At 36.0% G+C, this 24,855-nt stretch overlaps 2 protein-coding genes across 2 annotated transcripts in view; both read left to right on the top strand.

The window, feature by feature from the left end:
• The window catches only part of dnr1 (E3 ubiquitin-protein ligase defense repressor 1), a 185,314-nt gene extending 166,103 nt beyond the window's left edge, over positions 1–19,211 (top strand). The window contains exons 3-7 of the mRNA XM_018520000.1: positions 16,013–16,253; positions 17,204–17,373; positions 18,012–18,228; positions 18,414–18,611; positions 18,697–19,211. Coding sequence (XP_018375502.1) covers positions 16,013–16,253; positions 17,204–17,373; positions 18,012–18,228; positions 18,414–18,611; positions 18,697–19,023 — 1,153 coding nt within the window. The 3' untranslated portion in view covers positions 19,024–19,211. The remainder of the gene's footprint in view (positions 1–16,012; positions 16,254–17,203; positions 17,374–18,011; positions 18,229–18,413; positions 18,612–18,696) is intronic.
• Positions 19,212–24,077: 4,866 nt separating this feature from the next.
• px (MAP7 domain-containing protein plexus) overlaps positions 24,078–24,855 on the top strand; it is a 98,583-nt gene continuing 97,805 nt past the window's right edge. The window contains exon 1 of the mRNA XM_018519989.1: positions 24,078–24,711. The gene's annotated coding sequence lies outside the window, so the exon portion shown is untranslated. The remainder of the gene's footprint in view (positions 24,712–24,855) is intronic.

The following is a 24,855-nucleotide window of genomic DNA, read 5'->3' as shown; positions in this document are numbered from 1 at the left end:
TTATTAATGTTTTAAAATTAATTTAAATATATAATTTTTTGTTTAATATTAAACAATATGCAAATGAAGTTAAATCTTATTTTAAATCAAATAAAGAATACAATGTTTGTATTTATCTACTGCTTATAAAGTATATTATTATTCAGTCGTGTCTAATATAAAAATTATTTATGAAAGAGTATTTTTGCTAGAAAGATCAACTTCAAATTGATTAAATAAGTAGAGATTCTGTCAATATTATTCGAATATTTTACATATTCATTTTCATGAACACTCATGTGAAAATTATAATTTTTTTTCTTTTTAGACTTTTACATTTCTATTTTTAATCTTCTTTTATCATCTATTTTCTAGTAACTCGCCATATGTGTGCGTAATACGCGCAGATAACAGCTATCATATTTTAACTCTGGCATATTTTTTTACTGCACTGTATTTTTATAAAAGTTGTGGCACATTCTTCCGGAAGTGAAAAAGTACCACCGATTCTTTACTGGGAATATCAAATCGCGCAGCTGCATATTTTATCCGTCGGTGCGTAGCTTAATTCACATTGCCACGTATTATCGTGTATTTCGCGCCGCGAGACAAAGAAATTCGCTGGAAATTCCGAAACGGCCGCAGCTTGGGATATAAGTAATTCATTATTAATGTAACGATGGCGTGTACGGACCGAGCCAAGCTTGAGGAGAGAGAGGTTTATTCGTTTGGCACACGATGAGTCTCAAGTTGTGCTCCAAGTTGGGGAATGAGACAGGGGTGAAATACTAGTTTCGGTAATGGTTTGTAAACTTATAGCTTGGTGAATCGAATTCGCGAGTAAGAAGTTGAGTCTCTTCGTGTCGTCGCGTGTTTATCGTATATTCACCTCTATAACTCTCTGGAAATTTAACCCTAAATCTGAACTAATTCAGCAAGGAATATGCATTAAAAATTACAGTATACAGAAAAAAATAAAATAAACAATAAGAGAAATTTTCATTCTTCGAATGCAATTTTTTAAAAAAAGTTTCGTTGTCGAACGAGATGTTTGTTCTAGAAATACAGGGATTACATGCTATACTGGAACAGATGTTCCGATAAAATGTTTCGGCATGATCTTACTCTTCTATAGTTACAAGCTGTATGAAAACATGTAAAATCCGCTTTTTTCTACGTGATATATTTATCCCGGAATTACAATATATTCATTTCATACGAAAAGCGAAAATACTTCAGCGAATAAAATACAATATTATATTCACGCGTTTTTTCGAGTTTTGATTTTCGATATTGTTATTACATAGAAATATTGTTCATTACACTGCTGGTAGAACAGTGGTTGTAGCCATTGATATCATGGTTCTTGATTGAGTGATCATCGATATATAGCAATATTTCATAGATCTTTCATACACGCAAAAAAATATTTTGCTGCTCCAGCTAGAATTATCGCTGTTTTTTGTATATAATAGAAAATGATGTATCATACGCATAGAATTTATAGCACAAATCTAAATTCTATCTCTGTCATCTATATGATTAGATGCAATACATATTCAATATCGCAATACTTACTAGAATTTATTTTAGCTAACCAATACTAAGATTTTATTCGGACCGACAAGAATTAAACACTTAAAGTATAAGCATATTCAGGCCTATGACGGTCAAAGCTAGATCTTTTTTGCCTAAATAATTCCCAGTGAATTATCTATATCCTATATATGTACATGCATATACAGGGTGTTTGATAATTAATGAAAAATCTTTTGCATAGGGGCAAAATGGACTAAACTGGAAAGAAAAGTCCTTTGCCATTTTACAATTTTCTTAATAGTTAACAAGATATTAATTACTAAAAATTGTCGAAAATTAGTCTTCAATAATTTTTTACTCAAATACTACCAGCTTTACAGAAAACCTGCAAGAGACAAAAATTGTTTACTATATTCTCATAGAGTTCTAAGAATTTTTTCAGAATTTTTTATCAACTTTTTAGTATTGCATTTTCTTATTTTTACCAACATGAGAAAATATGGTATAATATGTATTAAAAAATTCTAAAAAAATTCTCAAAACTTTATGAGAAGAAAATAAACAATTTTTGTCTCTTACAGTTTTTCTGTAAAGTTGGTAGTTTTTGAGTAAAAAATTATTGAAAATGAATTTTCGGCAATTTTTAGCAATTAATATCTTGTTAACTATTGCAAAAATTGCAAGATTGTAGAGGACTTTTCTTCTCAGTTTAGTCCATTTTGCCCCTATGTAAAAGATTTTTCATTAATTATCAAACACGCTGTATATCATATTTTTGTACATGATATATATGCATGTACATATATAGGATATAGATAATTCACTGGGAATTATTTAGGCAAAACAGATCTAGCTTTGACCGCCATAATCCTGAATATGCTTATACTTAGTGTTTATTTTAGCTAATTTTTCGTACTTGGATATTTTTCGCTATAACTGCCAGATCACTTTTTTGAGTGTAGATCTTTTTTACCCTCTTCGTCTATCATCATATGTTTAACTATATCGAGTACACCGGCAAGCACGGAGAATGATGGCATCGGAGACACGCTCGTGATTTACTACCGTTCGCATTTTACCGGCAGTTGAATGCTCCTTCGCTCTTCCACCTCCGGCTTCGTCTAACTTTCCGCGATAGAAGATTATCAATTTTGCGGCGGCATTGTTAGACGCGCGCCGCGCCATTTACGATCTCGGAAAATCGACGGGAATCGCGCGGAAGTGAGCCTCGTAAAAGGCTAATCTGATTTACAGCGGAATCTCAATCTGAGAAGAGCTCGTAAAAGCTTCTTTCGGACTTTTACGGCGCGCGTCGTGGACGAGCCAACTTTTGATATTAAGGAATATCCCTTGGCATGATTGCGCGCGAAAGTGGGAAAGAGAGAACTTTGTCCCAAAGTCTCAAACGCTTTTAAATACCGCGAACCTAATTGCGAGCGATCTCAAGGATGGCAATCGCGGTCGTCGTCAAGTTAAGCGCTTGGAGTTGGCCCAGAGTTCTTTTTAGAAAGCCCTTTTTCCAGCGAGATCCTGCTATAACGATATATCTGAAGCGATCCTTCTTTTCTTCTCGTTTTCTGCGGTATGTCCCTGAAAAGGGATAAGCCGCTGAAAAGGGAGCGAAGAGGATGAAAGTAAGAGAAGACGATTGGCTTGCGTTGAAGAGCGAATTGCTCGATCGCCGTGAGCTTTGAAAGATTAGCTTCGAAGGAAGCTTATGAGACATAATTAGTTCTTGGATTGATTTGTATTACACGGTGATGTACGTAGTAGTGTGATATAATTAGGAATGTACCTTAAGCCTTAATTATCGTGTTTAATAAACAGAGGTCACGTTTGTGTTTCTATTACGTTGAAATTTGTTTTAGAATTTTCTAAGGAGATAAAAATATTTATATATATAGGAATATGTGCTAATCGTATTTATTGAAATGCGATTAACACATATTCCTTTATTGATTTCTATGAGGGTTGTAATGCTTTAAAATCTCTCGTCACATATTAATCGCTCAATTCTGATTTTATCTCTAAATATTCTCTTTATTCTTGTATATAACGCTATCAAATAATGATAAATAAAGATATCAATATCGTAAAAAAAATCACCTGCATTTACAGCAATTTGATCTGTCTATATCCTCTCGCATTTCCAATACGTTAATTTCTAATGCGTTTATATTAATGCGATATTTCAATTTAAATAGTGACAAGGTTTACTGACATTTATATTGTTTATACATATTACTGCATAATTGGTTTTCCGATCCTATTAATATTGAAATGTAATGCAGCATCGGCGCATCCTGTTGTAAGCATTAGTCTGCGGTGTCCTCCAAATTATCCTCCCCTAATTGACTCGGTATTGTCCTACCGCCAAACCATCATCGTCGTTGCTGAAAATAATGAGACAGCTTTTGAATCTCATGGAGTTAATGAACAGTTCCGCCTGACGGCGACAGGAAAGGAAACTTCGAAAATTATCGACATGAACACTCATCTCTAATTCCGCGTTTCAACGCGAGGAAGAGATACGGAGGCGGATGTCGGCATCTCGGCCTTTATCGGGAGCAGTCATGGCTCGAAGAGGATGGCTAGAAAGGAGGGAAGTGAAAACAGAGCAGACGGCGTACCGCTATACCGGAAAATAGGGCGTTCGCTCCCGAGATTTCGTTTACCGTGGCTGTCTGACATCTCTGGCGTTGTAATCTGACGGTATTACAGCCGCCGCGAAGAAGCATGCTTTTTACTCTTTTTCCCCCTTTTACTTATCTCTGCCTTTCTCTCTCACTCTCGCCCTGTTTGAACTGCGTTACATCGCGGAGGAGTGGTTCTTGAGAAATGTGGCTGCACCAAAGTTTTTCCGGAACCGTTGAAATTAAGGGGATTTCTTTTAATTGTTCGTGAAAGCATCTCGAACGTAATGGCCACACGGCTTTGTAATTCCATGGTAATGTAAGCGTAGTCGGACAGAACGAGAAGTTGCATAGGATAAGCGACGGTATAATGAGTCCTTTATGCTGCGAATAAATGTTTCTTTTTTTTTTCCCGCGTTGGATAAGTGTAACCTCGTTTATTTTACATTTATCTACTTGCACGAAAAGACAAAACTTCTGTTTTCGGATATGATATTGTAATGTAATCACGTTGTAATGCAACGATACTGTAACGGTAAACCTTATTGTTCGAGGCAAGAGTAAACTGTCGCAATACGATAGCGTTATGTCACGTTCGCGACAAAATATGAACAGTCAATTAGTGTTGTTTTTTTTTTATACATTTGGTAAATATATTAACACGAATAGTTTATGAATGAAAAATATGGTGTATGTATATTCCAATGTGCGCATTTCAATTTAATAATTCTTAAAACGTAATAAGTATTTTTAGAATGTTTTAAATACATAGCTTATCGATATTTAAAAATACCTCCTTTTCCATTGAATTATATAAATATAGTTTGTTAATAAAAGTATAAAAGTTTAGTTGATAAATCCGAGATAGACAGGTCAAATATCGGAGGTACTGTAAAAGTTTTACTTACGTTATGTTGTGATAAAATGAAGACAAAAAGGGAAAGGGAGGCGTATAAATCGAAACTAAAACCTGTTGAGCGTGGGATAACTTACAGTGCACGTCACTTTCTTTCTTGTAGGCGCTATTGATTTTATCGAAATAGCAAACTAGATAGTGTGTGTTGAAGCTTGTGTAATCACTTCGGGCGTAAAATTATGAACAGCGTTTTACAAAATATTAAAATAATCGCCGCTTGTTTAATAGTATAATAATTTATAATGCATGTCAAATTATGTATATGTATCAAACACATTAAGAATATTAATATTATTTAATAATATTGAAGTTAATATTTAATAATATTATTTAATAATACTGAAGTTAATATTTAATAATATTAATTTTAATATTTAATGGTATTAATGTTACAGTTACACTGTTTCTACAATATTTGTTCTATATTTGTTTTCATGAAATACATATTTTTAAAAATAGTAACAGAAAATAGGTTCAAATCAAGCTGGATCTTAATGCTAGATTAACTACAAAAACATAAGTTTATTAATCCAATAGGAGTCGAAACGTTTGTTAATAAACTTATGTTTTTGTAGTTGATCTAGCATTAAGATCCACCTTGGCTCGTAGCCCTTGTTTTAGTTTTAATCATATTTTTAAGTTTTTACATAAATTAAATCTATGCAATTAAATAAAAAGTTTTAGTTGTATGATTGCTAACAAGTAATAGAATTTCAAGGAAACCTCTGGAGGTACCACTTGCTAGTTTTAATCGTGGAATTCATTGCATTTTAACGTCTCCTACGACAAAGAACGGCAAACGAAATTCAGAGGGTCCATGAAAACTTCTGCTGTGAAATCGAATGATCTCGCGTAACTTTGGTATCGGCTGAATAGTTTCTCTGTTTAATTTTAACCGAATGGATCGATATGTGATGTTCGACGTTATCGTTGCAGCAGAATTAAGCGGGAGTAATAACGGGCTCCATTTTCGTATAATTTTGGTTTGCAAAATTACAAATTCAAATCTTGCTTTGGAGCGTAAAGTCGAGCCAAAGGTCGAATACCCGGAATATCAGTGCGATCGGTGCCACTTCCGTTTATATAATTTTGTCTTCTATACATAAATCGATTCATGAGCTATTTTTAGAGACTGATATCGCATAAAAATATAAAATAATTCGTAGGAATGAAAATTTGAAAGAAAATTTTGATTTGATAATTTTATCTTATTTTATTGTACATCTAAAATTTTCATACTAAACAGTTCTTGTTTGGGACGTTGTCTGCGCTATTTATCTTACTAATCGAATTCACGAAATACCTAAATTCAGTAGCATCGAATGAACTCGAAACCACATCGTTCGCCGTACTACGAAGTCGTACATCGCCCGGGCGTGTTAATGTGGTTTCGGAGCTTTTTACCGGTCAAACCGCGATGCGGAAGGCCGAAATTGCGTGTAAGCTTTTAACGTGCAGACACTCGTTATGGCTAAACTCGCCTCGAACGAATAGGCAGATAAATGGATCCGACGGCGGGGAAGAACAGGTAGATACATGAAAAGCATTTGAAGTTCTTCGCGGGTGAAAGCTGAAACAGGCTTCGCGATGCTCATGAACATTGCAGTTTCAAAGCTTAATTTCGCCAGATAGTTTCAGCGGTCAGAATTCAACGATGATGTCCGCCGCTAGAGGGATTTTGCGAGTGAACGTCAGTAAGTGCTTGTAGATGGTCCTCTTTGCCTCCTCCTTCTTCCCTTAAGCATCCATTCTGCTACTTGAAATTTCAGCGCGATTCTAGCGGCAATAGCAAAATCCGAATACTCGCCACCGAGCTAACTCGTCTTCAGTCAAGTGCACCGGAAGTAATTCGTCAGATAAATCCGACCGAATTTCCGGAAGAGATCTCTCGATCCAAAACTACTGTCTCTCGCTGCGAAAAGATTTTCCTTTTCGTGATAGATATCGATATACGTCGGAGATCTTTCGTTTCAAGATGATCGGTCATCATCGATTGAGAAAGAATAATATGAATATATAGAGCAGAAATAACAAAAAGTTTTCACAAGAAACATTATATTTTATTGTTTCGCAGAAGAATAAGATGGAAAAATTCATAGATAAATTTACGATATTTTAATGAAGGTTGTTAAATCCCTATGATAATTTCTCTTTAAATTTTTGAAAGTAAATTGACTTTATCATCATTAAGGAATTTGTTATTAAAGTACACGCTATTAGTGAGACAACCCGTGTACAGAGGAAAAACCTCCAGAGTGGTTTCCCTTGGGGAAACTACAGGCGGAGGATGTTTATTAGCGCGCTCAGATTGCATCTCGCGGTAGTCTCGTGTTTATTTGTCTCAATTAATTTTTTGCAGTACTTCATTATCCTATAGTGAATGGATATTACCTTCCAGATTTACGCAAAATGTATAAAAACGGAGCTCTCTCTTTGCGAGCGTGTAACGTAATAGATTCATTTAGAATATGAGAGTACGTATACCCTGGCTTTAGTATTTTTATGAGTAGTGTACTTGTGTACTTTAAATTGGATGGTGAATGCATTTCTCTAAATAAACACATGACACAAAAAAAATCACTAGTAGTGTTGCTGTAAAATTGCTTGATGTATAAAATTGTTGACTAAATGTAAAGTCTTTCCTGACAGCGCAAGTATGTCATATTATATGCCATACTCATATTTTACGTATCCAAACTCGCTTTGTAACCATTGAAAATAATTTCGTGTAAACGCTTGAGCTTTTATATATGTAAAAACAAGTAATTGTTTGTATAAGATTTCTTGTTTAAAATTTTATAAAATCGAGTTGAGTGATTACGTATCCAAACTCGCTTTGTAACCATTGAAAATAATTTCGTGTAAACGCTTGAGCTTTTATACATGTAAAAACAAGTAATTGTTTGTATAAGATTTCTTGTTTAAAATTTTACAAAATCGAGTTGAGTTCCTATCAACGGAATTATCAACAGAAGTTATTGTTAGATCTGTACCTAGCTGAATTATTAGACATTTCAGTAAAATCATTCTTTTCGCGTAACGCAATAAATAGATAATAGGCGTAAACATACTTGCGAATTTGTAGAAACGTAATTACTCTCGTGCGTTATATATGCAGGAATTATATCTCGTCCCTCGGTTGCTGCGCGCACGCAAATAGAATTGCGATCGACGAAAAGACAGTCTCTTGAGGCTTTCCCGGTTCTCAAGTTTCCATCATCCACCCTTGCTGTAACTCGGATCACGAACTTTATCAGGTCAAAGATTTGTTTTATTCAGTGTCACGTAACTCGTCGTTTTCCCGCGTATTCCCACGCGGATTCCATAATCTGATTGGCAAGTTCCATTTTGAGCATACATAAAATAAATCCGTGGACCCCCTTTGCGCCACTCGTGAAAAATATGAGATGTTAAAGGCTATCTGCCAGAATCAATATGCACTTTTGGATTCAATGGCTCTAAATTTATTATTTGTTATCCCGTCATAATCGTTGAACCGTACTGGTCATATGTCATTTCTGCTACAATTTTCGCGATACGCCAAAAATATTTGTGAATATCAGGATTTACGCTTCACATGCATGTATCGCGTATTATAATATGCAGTCACTTTAAATCAATCGACAGCGTCCCAGACGGCAGTGAATCAGCCCTTCGGTAATTTCATTACGCGATCGTGTCGCGGAACACTGTGGTGGAAAATTCACCGGTTGAGATCAGTTGCATTTTCACGGTTGGGAAAGCTTCTTGGGCGTCTCTCGGGGAAGATGTGTAGCAGGTTCTCCGAAACGGACTTCCATTAATCTCGATTCTCGATAATAAGCAGATCCACGTCGTGAAGTACGCGAGCGGCCGGCACGAGAAGAAAGTGTATGTACCACGAGTATACGTTTCGCAGATTACTTGCTCCTGAACTTTAATTATCGAGCGTATAACCTTCAACGAGAATTAATTACTCGCGAGCTGACACGATTTCCTGTTAGGTCTCACGCTTGCCGCCCCATAACGCGCGGATGGATCCAAAGAGAAAATTCTATTATAAGGTAACGAAGAACAGGTAAAGTCAATTATTGCGGTAGTCACGAGATGGCCGGCGCGAGAAAAGAAAAGAAGAAATTTATGTGGGTTATTATAATTTTATTGGTTTTTATTATTGCCTTTCCTCTTCAATAAGCATTAAAAGCTGTTAAAATAAAGACTAAAATTCCGATAAGCACGAAGAATTTAATATCCTCCGCACCAAATAATTTTCATAAAATAAAATGGAACCCGATATCGGCTCTTATTCATTGATTCCCAATACTTTCGATAACAGTCCATTATTATTTCGAGAACAGGGATCGTGATTGCGTTAGTTTCGTGGCAGAAAATTGTAGAGACACGAGATAATTGAATTATACGGCTACACTCTATTGCGTACCCGCGTATTTAGCCAGGAGGAAGAGAGCCACATAATGCAAAATTGAATCCTCGGTATTGGCGCAGTTATGAACTTTAGTTATTCCGGTTAAATACGATAATAATGAATTATCGATTCAACATTATAACGAACAGAACTCGCGCGACGATCACAGGAAATATATTTAAAATTAAATCTGAAATGAAAATCTACACAATATTAAATTATTTATACGTAATATATCTCTATACGTATTATCTCTATATACATATGTTACGCTACGATAATTATTCACATGATGTTACGTCAAGTAACAAAATTTTCAACACTTGACAGTTTCTTATTTCATTAACAAGCTAAGTAACAGTCATATTTAGTGCTTGTAAAGAAAGATCAAATGTGAAAGATATAAATTATTTCGCCAAAATCAAACAATGGAAACAAGAAAGAGAGTCACAGCCGTAAAAGCAAAAGTAATTACGACTTGTTTCAAGGGTTAGCTCGTTAATTACGACTCGACGAATAATTAATTACGTACGGTCCGATTAGATACAAAACCGTACGTGGTCGTTGTGGCGAGCATGCCTGAAAATTGCTGGCAAGACCGTATGGTACAATTAAAGCATTGTGCAGCGGGCACGAACAAGAATAAATACACACGAAGACACGTCTGTATGTGCGCGTTCTAGAGCGTGCACATAATTGGAGCACCCGTGAGGTTTTCGGCCGCCGAGTCGCTAATGAACGCGCGAAGACATTCTCGAACATCGTCGCTATTTTTATTTTTTAAGCTGCTTTGATAGGTGTTTACATAATTGAGGAGTTTAGAAATTGAGAAGATACTTTTTTTTGATTGAAAAATTCTTGATGAATACTTTTTTTCCTCTCTCGCTTTTTCCCTCTCCCTTCTTTCTATCTTTTTCTTCATATACTAAAACTGCAAAACTAAAGAGTTGAGAAGAATATCAATTATATATTCACTCTTTGAATTTTTACTCTAGAATTTAAATTTTAAAGAAAAAAATAAAGGAAAAGGAAAAAAACAGTAATAGGAAAGATATATGCGTCGCACGTTTAAAGTACGTCATAAGTAAGATCGTATTATAGTCACCGTGTTTTTCCATGCCTTCCATTATCACGGCTTTGTCTTACTGTCCCAAAGAATTTTAAACACGTTGAAAGGCTAAATAAAGACTGCAGATTATGTATATACTGCAAAAAAACACTTTTATAAGTATAGTTTAATAAATATGACAGAAAAATATGCAGGGTGATGCAACGTAAATGTAAAATGCATACACAGAACACGTCATTTCAAAAACTCCGCTTATCTTTTGAAGGTTATTTTGTTAAACTACAAAAATTCAATTTTATTTAAATTTGTTTACAATTTGTCATACAAATCTGACATCCGAATCTATCTAAAAAATAGAATAAATTACATATATTGTATGGAACAAATCCTATATAACATTAAGGCCCGTATTCAGAATGCGCTTTTATCGATAAAAGCGCACTTTTATCTCTGAAATTCTATAATATGCGTGACGTAAAGTATAATATGTTAGCGTGCTAACATCGTTGTAAGCGCGTTCTGAATACAGGCCTAAAAGTTTATGTTATATAATACGAGATATTTTTTATATTCATTACTTTAATTTTTTTAAAATCTCATTGTGCAATTATTTCGATTGTACGCGCAACAAATGAAAAATAATTTAATGATCAGTTAATTTAAGCAGTTAATTGAATGTTTAATTATCCCAAAAAATAATTTAATAATCAGTTAATTTAGTAAATTTAATGTTTAATTTTCACTTAACTATTTCGTTCTTCTCGGCCAACAGGAAACTTCGTAATTTGCGTATATATTATTAATGCAGTGGTTAATACCGCGCACGTGCATCCTGCGACGTTCCCGTTTTCTCGTGCCTCGGAATTATGAAACCTAATTTAAAGCGTTCCACAGGGATCGCCTTGCGGTCACTTTGTAGCCGGTCTTTACAGCCACTACCAAACCCGATCCTCTTTGCCGCGTGGAAACTCTCCACGCGCAAATCTGAACGGCCGCGAATGAACCTTTTGAAATTCACGGCTTGTCGGATCTGGTGTTGACTCATTTACAACGTGGCTAGCTAATGTCACCCAGTGACAGTCCGCATGCAGCGTAGCAACCGCACGCTAATGCTAATCCGCATGCTGCTGACTCGCCCGCAATTCCGTACGAATTACGACGCGCTCGTTTCCTCTAAGAAATTCCGCCAGTTTATTCGCAACTGCCTCCTCGGCTGTATCCACCTTTCATGTCGTCTAGGACCAAAACCGACAAACGTGGCCGACGAAGTCCGGGCCACGGTGACTACTTCAAAATTACTCGGGACCGGCTGGAAATAACCTTTGAATTATTTACTAGGAAATATTGTGGATACAGGACCGCGGAGGTCGTGGAGCTTTACAATCCTGTTCGCCCGAGTGCAAACCGTCAGCTCGAATTTTCACGCTTTTTGAGCAGCTCTTTGCTGGTATCGACGATACGCATCACTTTTACCCGCATAATTTTTATTTAAAAAATACCCGTATATTGTATTTAATCACATTGTAGAAATCGATATTTACTGCTCTATTTTCTACATGTTGCTTTCGTTTGTTTGCTATTCGTTTCTTAGGCGGAAGTATAGAGTTATACATAAAGTATAACGCATAATGCATAAAAAATGAACCAATCCAAGTCCTTTATATTTTCTTCTTCTTTAATAAATAAAAGATTCTTTCTACAATAAGCTCATCAGTAAGTAATTAGTAATAGATCAGAAGTCAGGAGCGAATTGTAAGCGAGTCGGTAATGCGTCATATGATAATAATAAGTCAGTAATCAGTGACTGCTAGAGATGATCAAATTCCACTTTTTACGATTTAAGAACTTAGGTTACGTTATGATTGATCAATCACATAACGTATTTATTTGCTTTGAGAACTACCACCCTCTTGATCGGTTGAAGTATTGTGACATCATTCTAATATGATTTATTCTGAATGTAAGTTTCCTAAGATTTTTATGACTTATAATTTTTACCAGTATCAGAAAAACAAAAATTAATTGTAAGTGTTCGATTTTCGAATAAAACATTTGCTGCAACTCCGTCCTTGAATTTCGCAGGTGTGTTCACGGATCCATGATGCACGAAGTTACCAACACTTTGCGTGTTAGTCCAGTATGACTGATTTATAAGTACCTCTTACACAATCAATCGAGTGAGAGGAACGCCTATTTGAAACTCTGCACCAAAGGGCCGACCTTGTTTCCATTTCTGAATTATGTATAGGAAAGTGCTGTATACACGTCATGAATGAAATATACGCCACTAACCAGACGTTCTATGACGATGTCGTTAATATTACCGGAGTTACTCGACTCACGTTAATTCAAATATCGCTTCATACGACGCGGTTGTATTTGTCAAACAGTACAGCACGATATATATGATATCCGTTCGGCATGCGGTCTAATAAATATTTCGTCGGGTACAAAAAGTATCGCGTTGAATATTACAAAAATAGTCTTGCCTGTAACAGCGCTTAATAAAAGCTTTATTCTACCGAGGGATTTCGCAGCATTTAAGGCGGCTTGAAAGCTTTCTAAAAGCACTCAGCCTAGCCTCGTTTAGTCAGATCTTCTTGCCGCGTATAAGTTCGCGATGTTAGAGGTGTTGTTCATAATTCGATGTGCTTTATTCGTCTCGATTTTAGCAGAACAGAAAAATCTTCAGCGAAAGGAAGGATCAGATAACGAAATTAGTCTCTGCCCGAGAATTAACAGAACGATAAACGATATGAAATGCGTTAGTAATATTAAATTCAGTGTCATTTCAGATTAACGAGAGAGATGATATCATTGCAGATGCAAAGTGCAAACTCTGCTTAATTATCCGAAGCTTCTCCACGAGGCAAATCGAGATTAAGTGAACTCGATTAGACTGCTATTCTGATAATTTTATTATCCTGAAAATCGAGATGCTACGGTCACTACTCCGTGAGATTGTGTAATTTCAGGTAATCTCGAATATTCGCGGACGAAGAAGAGCGAAACGATTTCGTAATTTTAGAAAGTAATTTCGGTCGCTGGAATATCGCTGGAATATCGCTGGAAACTCTCAGCCAAGGCCGATGTCGTTCGATTAAGAGTTCAGTCTGCGAGTCTTAATTTGCGAAAGCGGTTCAAATCGCATCCCCCTTTGTTCTTCGCGCGAATCATCGGCCGGAAGAGAGTTCGGTTTTCCGGCGGCGATTTTCATCGCGCGCGATTGTTAACAATGAGTTCATTGAGTTCCGGCATTCTCTTCGATCTTTCCTCTGGAAACTTTGGACAAAACCAATATCTCTCGTACGGTGACAAATGTCACTGTGTTCTCCAACACTTCCTACCAACCCCACGGATTTCGCCGAAGTTCGAGACCGACGAAGACAGAAGTTCTGTCCGACAAGAGCAAGATTGTTCGCACTGATTCGCACATTCGCGACCTAGGAAAATGATCTGCTGTAAATAAGGTCTTTCCTTTTGGGGGGAAGAGGTGTTCGAGAGCAAAGTACCGTAGAATTTTATGGCGGGGAAAATCGCTTAATTTACACAGAATTCCACGACGATTCACGAAGAAATGCATTTCAAGATGCGACGATGATGAGACTGGTCGGAATTGCAACTGCTCGGGCGCAGATTTCGATCGCGACCTAATTTTTTACGCAACCGTCTAACACGATTCCTCTTTTACGTTTTTCCGAGAATGTTCTCTTGATAATTTTCTAAGAGAAGAAATATCGAGGTCATCCAAAGTTTTCCAGTAAACAGGCTGAACACGAGAACGTTTCTCGATACCAACCATGTTTGGTAAAAATTCGGATACCTTCGACAATAGATATTTTCTTCAAATTCTTACTAATACGGATCTTTGCCGATTCGTTTCTTGATCGCATCTATCTCATTTATTCTCAATCGAAATTGATATTTTAAAGTCATCTGTTTTACCTATCTTTTTTCATAATTAAACTATAAACAGTAATGTAGTCCAAACTGGTCGACTTTATACCAAAAACGTTGGAAAATGACAGTTTTGTTATCGGCTTCTGGCGTCAACTCGTAATAGTATTTGCTTTATGTACAAGTTTTATATTTTATACGGATAAAACAATCTTTGTTTGGACTATATAGGAATTACGTGAAACAATGTTGAGTTTTTAGATTTTATATATCTTTTTTACATAACTAATATGAAAGATTAGTTACAAAATTTGTATGTGTACGATTCATGTAGTAGTGTGTATAATGTCAATGACATGTAAATCGTATGTGTGCGAGTCCTACTAAATCGATAACAGACGACTTTAGGACCCTCTTAAGAATATAGCGAACCAACAGCTCGGAAATTGTCGCAGATATTTCTCTTTTCTTTGTCAGTTGAGATAACAGCGTTGAAGTAATGATAAAGCCGGAATTTGATGCAGACTCTTTAAGCGTTGTATCACGACCTGAATTAAGATCAATGCTCGCGCGAATGGAAGTATGAGCAATAAATTGTTTTCCTATTGTACCAAATTGCCATCGTACAATTGAATCTTTTGATGCTTCTCGATTATCTGTTATTTCCACGGTGTGAGTTTGCCAGAGAGAATTTAAAAAAAAAAGAGGAAGGAAAAAAGGAAATGCAGCGACATGCAGAATCATGAAAAATGGTAGCACGGTATATTTTAATGCAGATTCTTTAGCGTATTCTACTTCGCGAACGGGCTATTCACTTCCTCTCGACGCGTAATTCCACTTCTCCGACGGCAACATGTTTATCGTGAGATGTATGCATTGTACAGCTGAAGGATATTCAGGAGTATGCAAAAGGAGCTCGGAGGTATTTTGGAGAGCTACCCCTTCTTCCGGTCGCGCACTCCGCTATTCTTCAAATATTCATGCGAATGTAGAGTCATACTACCATGGAAATGCAGGATATGAATCATTTAAGTTGTCAACCAGAAATTCAGTCGGCGAACCAAAGTAAAAGTATCCTCTGTCGAAGCTTCTTCTTGCGGTAGGTGGTTTGTCAAGGAAAAAAGTGTAAAACGTTGAAAATGGAAATAACACGACACGCCAACTCGGCGTACGATCGAATACCACCTCAAAGCGATTTCGTAGGATTCACGTCACGCACAGACAAGAAAACACTCTCTCGCCTGGCGCGAGATAATACCTAAACGGCGCGTGCAATTAAATTGCGAACGTATTTTTCGCCATTGCAAACGTGTTTGGATCGTTAATCATTTGTGCATTATTGTATTACTACATTGTTCGGCTGGGGTGAGGGGGAAGGAGGAGAGACTTAAAACAATGCTCTCCGAGAAGGGAGGAGTAATCAATCTTACTTTAGCCGGGGAGTACCGTGTATATTAGCTGGTCCGCTGCACACCCGGCACGAAATTGAACTAATTGCAATTAATAACTCTACCCGCAAAACACATCCGAGCGTCGTCTCATCGTCATCCCTTTTCTATCTTCTGTGATTGCAGGCACCAGTTCTACCTGCATTCTCGTCTCGAGCTGATTGAGAGTAGGCTGAAGGTCGCGGATTGGGGCTCTGTGGCTCGTTTGGTCGCCCTGATAGCGCAAGCCGATAGTGGCGATTACGATGCGCTGTCACCGCCGCACGCGCTCTATTCTCAATGCTGTCACATACAACCCGCGGAGCCATGCGAGCCGAAGCCGCAAGACTTCCTGCTGCGGATAGTCCAGCAGCACAAGGAAATCAAAGTGCGTTGGAAGAAGTATTAATTATAATTTGACTATTATACGCATGCTATCACACATCCGGGGATGACCTGAAAGTCATTGAAATTAATTTTTGTTTTATATAATATAATTGAATTGAAAAAATAAATTAAATACTATATTGTAGAAAAACATCCGGGACCGATCTAGAAGTCATTAAAATTAAATAATTATTATTTTATCTAATAATTGGACGGAAAAAATAAATTAAATATTATATTGCAGAAAAGATTAGTGCAGAAAGAACGCGTCGCTCATTTGCTACAACAATGACATAATTTAAAAAAACAAAGTTTTCCAGGAAATAAGTTTGAATAATTACTAAAATTTTGTAATATTAATTTTCAAGTCGAGACCTTCATTATGCAACTAGTCGAATTCTTTTACGTTTATTTTTCCAAATTCATAAATATATATTCTTCTTTTGCACTGTGTACTAATAAAAATAATGGGTTTTTTTTTCTTCTGTAATATTTGATTTATTTCATTTTATCCATTTATTATACAAAATGACAGCCAATTTAGCAACTTCCTGATCTATTCATACTTCCTAACCTCTAATGCGTTTTTACTTTATTCTCCTTTTATTTAATAAATTTTACTACCATCGATCCAACTTTGTGTTCTCTTGTTTCCGATGTTTAATAAATCTTTTCTATCTATTGTTCTATTTTTTTTTAATTTTATGTTTTTGAATTTGTTATTTGAAATAGAATATATGTGACAGCGTTCAATAGAAAATACACAATATTTGTTGAATAGTTGCATTTACAGAGAGATACGATTTTATTATTTTTTGGAGATGGAAAGAAGGGGAGGAAAATTTTGACAACAATCTTTTTTTACAATTTACAATTTGATAACCGAATATTGCTATATGAATATGCGTCGTACGATCTACATGAATAATAGAGATATATGTGAATTTTCAGGGAATGAAAACGTCGACCGCTGAATATTGGCTCTTGAAAGAGATATCAAACCTCGACGCATTCGGACAGGAAATGTTTCACAGTAAATTTGGATACAACGGAGTGTCTATGATCGGCGTTGGTCCGCACGGAATTACGGTCTACCGCAATCAGGACGAAGAGACGCAAAAGTGATTATGCATTAATATATTATTTATATTTCAACTATATACATATATATTTGAGATATGAACAAAAATTGATTTACGCAGTCAAAATAATTCCTCGACAAATTCTTTTAAAGCTTAAAAAAAAATAGCTAAGTTGATGAAATCTAAAACTATACTAAGCGTTTTCATCATAATAAATTTGGACACAGATTAAATAGAAAGCTTAAACGAGTGCTCTTATACGTTGAATAATCAATTCATCTAAGTAATATTGTGTCTCGTTAAATTGCGTATTTATCAACGCGAAATCTCAGATCGACTTTAATGTTGCTTTTCGACGATAGGAGACGGCACGTACCGGCTGTGATTCACGTTATACCATCCGCCGAGATGATCGTTCAACGAAACAGCTGTTACTGAGAGAACTTCATTATCAATTTGTGCTTAATATAAAATAACAAAGCTGTGTCTTCTAATGAAATTCTTCAGAAAATAATATTAATACATGGAAAATGCTCATGTGCGATAAGATCAATAGAGTCCTTCCGAGCTTTGCTTCATCCATTATGCAGAAGGAAGATTAGCATCAAGATTTTACTTTATCTTTACCTCCATCATGGTTCAATTTATTATACGATGTATTATGTATTGCGTTACAGCATACCGTATACAGCCATACAAAGCGCTACATCACAACGGCGGATGTTCCACTTGGTTTACCTCTCACTTGACGGCGAGGAGACATCACTGGACTTTAAATTAGACTCCAGCCAGTCCGCCAGTGGACTTTACAGAGCAATCACCGAGAAACATGCGTTTTACAGCTGCGAGACAGTTAGGAGCGCGGTCACCGCGCAATTTATCCGTGATTTAAAGGTATACTCCCTGCAGCGGATTTTGTTTTATATATTTGATTTATTTTTGGTTCTTTTACGCGCTGTTTCTTTTTCTTTTGATACAACTTGTTTTCCTAAGCCTTTTTTCTTGTGATAAAACTCGTTTTCCTAAGTTCTTTTATTTAAATTCGAATACTATAATCGATCGCTGTTACTTTCTTCCAGGGGACAATAATTTCCATTTTCAATGAGGACTCGACCCTGGGCAAGAAATATGTATTCGATATACGTAGGACCTGCCGAGAGGTATATGATAATGCGCGGCGTGCACTTTATTGCGAAGCGGCGACCATAGCTCTGCCAGAGGAGAACGAGATCCTCGATAGGCATGCCTGCGGGGAGTGCGAGAATCCTAAGTGCAAGGTGAGCGACGAATTCGTACCAATAAGCCATGCTAATCGGAAGATTCGCCATGCGCACTCGATACAAACGATTCGTACGATTTCAGGAATCTCGAGAATGTTTAGCGAGATTACTGGACGCTATGCTTTGCCGGATCTGCATGGATCGAAGTTTAGACACAGCCCTATTTCCCTGCGGACATGCTGTGGCCTGTTTGGACTGCGCTCGTCGCTGCGAACGTTGCCCGTTATGCCGGGCCGACATCGATTACTGCCGGACGATATACCTCCCTATCGAACTAACGCACATCGACAAGCACAATCCGAAACTGCTGTCGGAGACAATCGAGCCTGTATTCAGCAAGCCGCTGACGGAGGAGATAAAAGACAAAAGAATTTTGGACAGCGAGCCGTCGGTCGACAGTAATATTTGAGAACGTCGAGTCAGACTCGGCGCGTTTGAAAGATTCTTTAGGATTGTCACTTGCCGCGCAGGAAGGGTTTACTGAAATACAGGAGTGAAGCACTTTTCTATTTATCCGTCGAGCGACCGACCGAGTTTTTCGACGTTCGTTTGCATTCCGCAACGACGTTCATCCGATTAAAAAAAATTTTTTTTGCGCAACGATTTTAATTACGTGCAATTGCGTGTTTTATTATCATTTGATGTTATTTCCTTGTGTTTATTCTTAATTTACCTATTTAATTTTAGAAAATGATATTTATATTCGTAAGATTACTGTAATCATCTTTTTTTTTTACAGAAATGATTTTATTATTACCAATAGAATGGTTAACACCAACATTATTGTCGATAATAGAACGGTAAATACCAACGTTATTGTCGATATTACTTTTATTTTGGAGTTATAAAATTATTTGAAATTATTATGAAATATTAGTTTATGCAAAATCACGTATCTTGAACACCTCAGTTACTTCTTCAATAAAAATTAATTAAAACTATTAAGAAAGATTTTTATTGGTTCTTAGAACAAAGAAATACATTTTTCAAGAATAGTTAAGCTGATTTTTTAAAATGATTAACAAACAGGGTGAATGGTTTGAAAACACTGAAATTGAGGAACGACTGGTACTGTGATTAAAGATGATATCGTTGAGAAGGCACAGGAGATACGAAGGTAGCATAGGTAAATCCAACGAGGGAATCATGGGATTACATTACCGTATTTACATATTCATGGTGTTACAAATAATCCCTTTAATCGAGCGGCCGAAAAGTGCTATTAGCAGCATGGATCTAATAAGAAACAGTGCTGCCGACATGTGCGAACAGAGATATAAACTATATTATACAAGATCTAAAAGCACTTGGAGTAAATTTTTATTTCTAACTGATGATCGGACCAATTTTTTCCTTATTATTTCATGATCTTTCTCAATGCTTCTGTGTTCCTCTTGGATAGATACGCTTCTTTTTGGTCGTATGTTTACTCTGATCTAGATAACATTCGCAGGTTATACATATACAGGTTATACATATACACATCGGGTCGAGAACTTTTATCGGAATCGGTGACCCAGCATATTTTTACTACATTCGTTATTCATTACACATATGCGGTATCGTTTACAAAACAACCGCTACAATATAGCTGCTTCTAACGGATGTTTCAATGGAATAAAATTTAAATCGTGTCGATATACTTACATTAATTACGATGTTTACATACAGTTTACAATGGACTTAGAAGTATTATTGCATTGCCACTTTAACTAAACAGTAGATTGTAGTGATAAAGGCAACACAATACATTACATTTAGATATATATTGTGGATCTATTTTTATCACACATATAGTAAAAAAGTAGAATTAAATATGTAATCATTACAGAATTGTTAGTCGAAAATGATTCCCTGCGAATTATATCTTACCTCTTTTTTTTATTGAAGTATCCCATATAAAGAAGGAAACTTTTATTACCATAATATCTGTTTATATATGTACATAAGAAGTGAGATAACCCGCAGCAGTAGGGTCAAGTGAGTAAAAGTCATGAGTTCACCAAATGTCAAATCTGTTTTAATATACTACGCGCATACGTCATTCTTCGAGTAAGTCATAATAAAAGTGAAACGAGTTAATTGTCTGTGCTTTGCACCTAAAAGATAAATTGTAGAGTAAAAAGTCAATGGCATTTTGTGTCCAAGGAAACACAAAGGAAGACCATTCGTAAATAAAAATAACATATTCTTATTTAAATTGTGTGTCTTGAGCTGGCTAAATATTCAAAGCACTAACCTTCCTTTTTGTTTCCTGTCAGTGAGAGAAATTCGATATTAGCAAATTGTGAAAAAATAATCTCTAATGAATTATTTCTAATATTTACCAATAGCATTCTATGAACTGTGTATGAGTGATGAAAGTGACAGAGAGTAAGAAAGAAAAAGAGAGTGAGAGAAAGATAAAGTATGAAAAAATAATGATCGTTATAGTCATTTATCAATGCAAAGCAGACTTAGTTTGTAATTATTTATAAGAAGAGATGATAGTATGTATTTACATGCTACTATGTTTAACGCCCTTCAAGAGACTCCTCTTCAGATACAGCGTAGTCTATTTGAAAAAATATAGACTTAGTATTCTATATTATCATGAGATACGCTTTGCGAGTTTTTAAAACGTCGATATGATAGTGAAACTGCACTGTATCTGATTAGAGTATCGTTTTGAGTGATCTATTCTTTTTTTTAGACATTAACGTGAGCGTCAATATAAAAACGTTAAGTTAAAATTGTGATTATGCAAATCAATGCAATTCTGCAATAGGTAAAAAAAAAAGATATAAGCAACTGTTTTGTGCGCGTCAAGACAAAATATTTCTGACGTAAAATATCGCGTAATTGCCGTGGAATAATCTAAATGACGATAAATAACTTTGGAAATGATCGATATAATTGCGCGATTACGTTCTATGAAATATTATAATCGTCTGCAGTCGCGAATGTGAAAACAAAATAACTTTGTACCATTACTGCGTGTCTCGATAGCTGTAAGATTACTAATAATGATGACACAACAATAACACTATTATTACACATTACGATTAATAATTTCTTGTGATTTTAAATCTCTGTATAAAACATATATAAGAAAAAGTAATTCAAAATATTGTAGCTAATAGATCTATATGGTAGATATGAAAATGATCCGAGAGAATGAGAGAGAGAGAGAGAGAGTGTATGTGTGTATGTAAGTGTGTGAATGTTATTTCTAAAAGTTTTTCATTTGCAAAGAGTATTTTTAAAGTATTTCCAATTATTTTTTAGTATTATATCAAAATTCCACCTAATGCGTGAGACGGTGGGAAAATGCGGGCGTACATATGAAATTATAACTTACAAGACGTAAATTTTAGCGTTCAATACGATGTTCTAATCTGTTGATTAAATACCGTAAAACATTGAACTACCTCTTTTTTACTTTCCCTCTATATTAATCCTTATACAAACAAAAAATTGTCCTACGTATAATTTCATATATTATGAAAATTTCTTATGTATTATTCGATTATATTATACAAATTTTCCACTTAATTAATGATTAATTATAATTATTATAATTATTATGATTAATTATTATTAATATATTATAATTTTATATATAATATGTATTTATATATTATATTAATTATATAAAAAATATACAATTTGTGTAATTATATAATTAATATAATATATTAATTATATGTACAACATATTACGCTAAATTTAAATGATTACAGGCGCAAGTTTATCGCATCGGGCGATAAAGCATGCTTTAAAATCACACGTTCTCCCATTTAATTTTATTTCGTTTGGAAACGTTTCAGTGTTTCATAAGAGGCATGTTTGTCACGACGCTTCTCACGCACGTTTTGGTTTCTTCTATTCAGCAGATATTGTATGTCAGCGTAAAAATTAGCATCGCGCGGTGGAACGACCGGTTCGGTTGTCGGCGCGTTCGTAGAAAGCGGGTTCGTACTACGGACTACAGCCATCTACTTTTTTTTTTTCTTTCTTATACTTACATGTCGTGCAAAAAAAGCAGTTAGATGAAATCTGCCTTAGGCAGTTTTGATACTGTGATTTTTGAAATCGCGTCGCGATCGTAATATTAACGTTAAAAAATTATTCCAAATTAACAATTAGATAATTTTTCAGATAACATAAAATCTAAAATCGGGACATAAGACGACTTTTAAAAAATTCTCGCAAAATTTTTAGACGTCTTGTGTTCCGATTTCGAACTTTGTGTTATCTGTCGTATTGAATAAAAATGAAGATACAGATAAAAATAAATCAAATAAAAACCAAGATATAGTATCGAGATAGTTGTATTTCTATGAAACGCAATTCTTTCGCAATACTAATCAATAAGTTCTACGGTTTATACTATCGACATGACCAATCGCAGAAAGAGGGACAACTAATAATAGCGAAAGAATGGCGAGTGTTATTTTTATACCGTATCGATATCATATATTTATCCTCTCAGTCAGACAATATATGTTCTTATTGAAAGTAATAAATTTGATTGATCTTTGAGGCACAATCACTTTCAATGAATGCAAAAAAGTTAGAAAATAAATGATCATATTTATTCTGAAGATAGGATTAAATACAAAGTACAAATTTTCTAATCAATCTCACTATTAAATTCTTGTTAAGTAAGTCGATGATTCATCTTTAATAATGACAACAATCAACGAAAGGATGCGTTATCTTGATCAAATTTTTGCGTTTCGAGAAGTCAGTTTTGATGAAAGAAAACAGTTATTAATGATAATAAATTCTATGGCGATTGTTATGAGAAGAGATTATAATAAAAAAGATTTTTAACTCATCAGTCAGCTTTCGAAGAATCTAAAAGTTCGAGATGTAAATCAATTCACATCGGCAACGTGTATGATTAGGATTACCATCCGAATTATAAGAAAATTGTACGTTAAAAAATTATCTGAGGGTAGAAGAGAAAGAGGTATATTTTTTATACGTTAAATGTAAGTTTAATAAAATAAGATTTCTACAATATAACTTTTATTGACAAATCTCATTAACATAATTTTATAAACAAAATTTTATAAAATTTTAATTGATGATTATAAATTTTACGACCTCAAAAAGAGTGCATGTTCTCTTACTTTCTTAAGCCTACGATGTTAAAAATCGGTTCGAACTCTCGGATAGAGAAAGAAATTAACAAATTCCATTTGATCACATGATTGCGATTAATCACAATTCTTTCTTCCGAGATCTTTTTCCGACCGATTTCTAGTATCATTAATGCAAGGCTTTAAATACAAAAAAAAACTTAAACAATAAGGAAATCAACATATTGGAATCGTTATTGCTTATGCTATCGTCTCTACTGTGTTTAACCAGTTCGCTTACTGTTTACGTTATACTTAAATATCTTTGTGTACCATAGCTTTAACTCTATGGACGCGATTGACTTAACGCTGCAAATGCTTCGTTGACCAATGAGAAGAAAGAATGTTACAAATTGACCAATGAAAGAACGTTTGAAAGTATTTTGAGCGTAAAGTGTATCGCACCGATCGCACCGAAGGTGCCAAGGCGCGATGTAAATTTGAAATTTCGCGCTGCTCTTCCATTGGCGGCAGTCCAGCCGCGAATTCGCGACGGCGCGCGTGCACCGCGCGCTCCCATTGGCCGTCCCGGCGGCGCTGTCATATGACGGAGCTGCGTGGCATGATGGGACAAACGGATCGCGATTTTGCAACATGGCGGCGAAGTGAGGGCGAAGTCGCGGGTGCTGTGCCATCGGAAAATGTATCTTTCCTAGTCGCCCGTAGTAGCGATCCTGTCGTTACCTCGCAGTCACGCGCGACAGTGGAGATACGTGTTCAAGTGCTCGGTATCGGTCGTCTACCGGCTGCGTTGGCGCGTGTAAATATGAGGGAGACGGCCGGCAGCGCGACGACGAAGGTGACACCCCGCGGCATCGTGCGCCGCTCGAGCACGTATGGCAGGGACTAGGGCTCGCGATAAAGGAGTCCCCCTTTTATCCGAGCAAGAGCGAGCCGCGGCAACCACCGAGACAGGAGCAGCGATTAGCGACGCGATGTTGTGGCCAGCCCTGCCGAACTGTGAGAACGTGAGTGTCGTGCGCCGCACGCTTTGGGCACGGGCGAGCGATCTTCGTTGCACGGATGCAGGCCGCGCGGCGCGCGTGCCGACCACGGCCGCTTGCCACGATTGCGCGTAATTTCGGTAGCGAGAGAGGTTGGTCGCGCGAATC

This window comes from Trachymyrmex cornetzi, unplaced genomic scaffold (genome assembly GCF_001594075.2).
Source record: "Trachymyrmex cornetzi isolate Tcor2-1 unplaced genomic scaffold, Tcor1.1 scaffold868, whole genome shotgun sequence".
Taxonomy (NCBI): Eukaryota; Metazoa; Arthropoda; class Insecta; order Hymenoptera; family Formicidae; genus Trachymyrmex; species Trachymyrmex cornetzi.
This window is presented reverse-complemented; position numbering and strand designations above follow the sequence as displayed.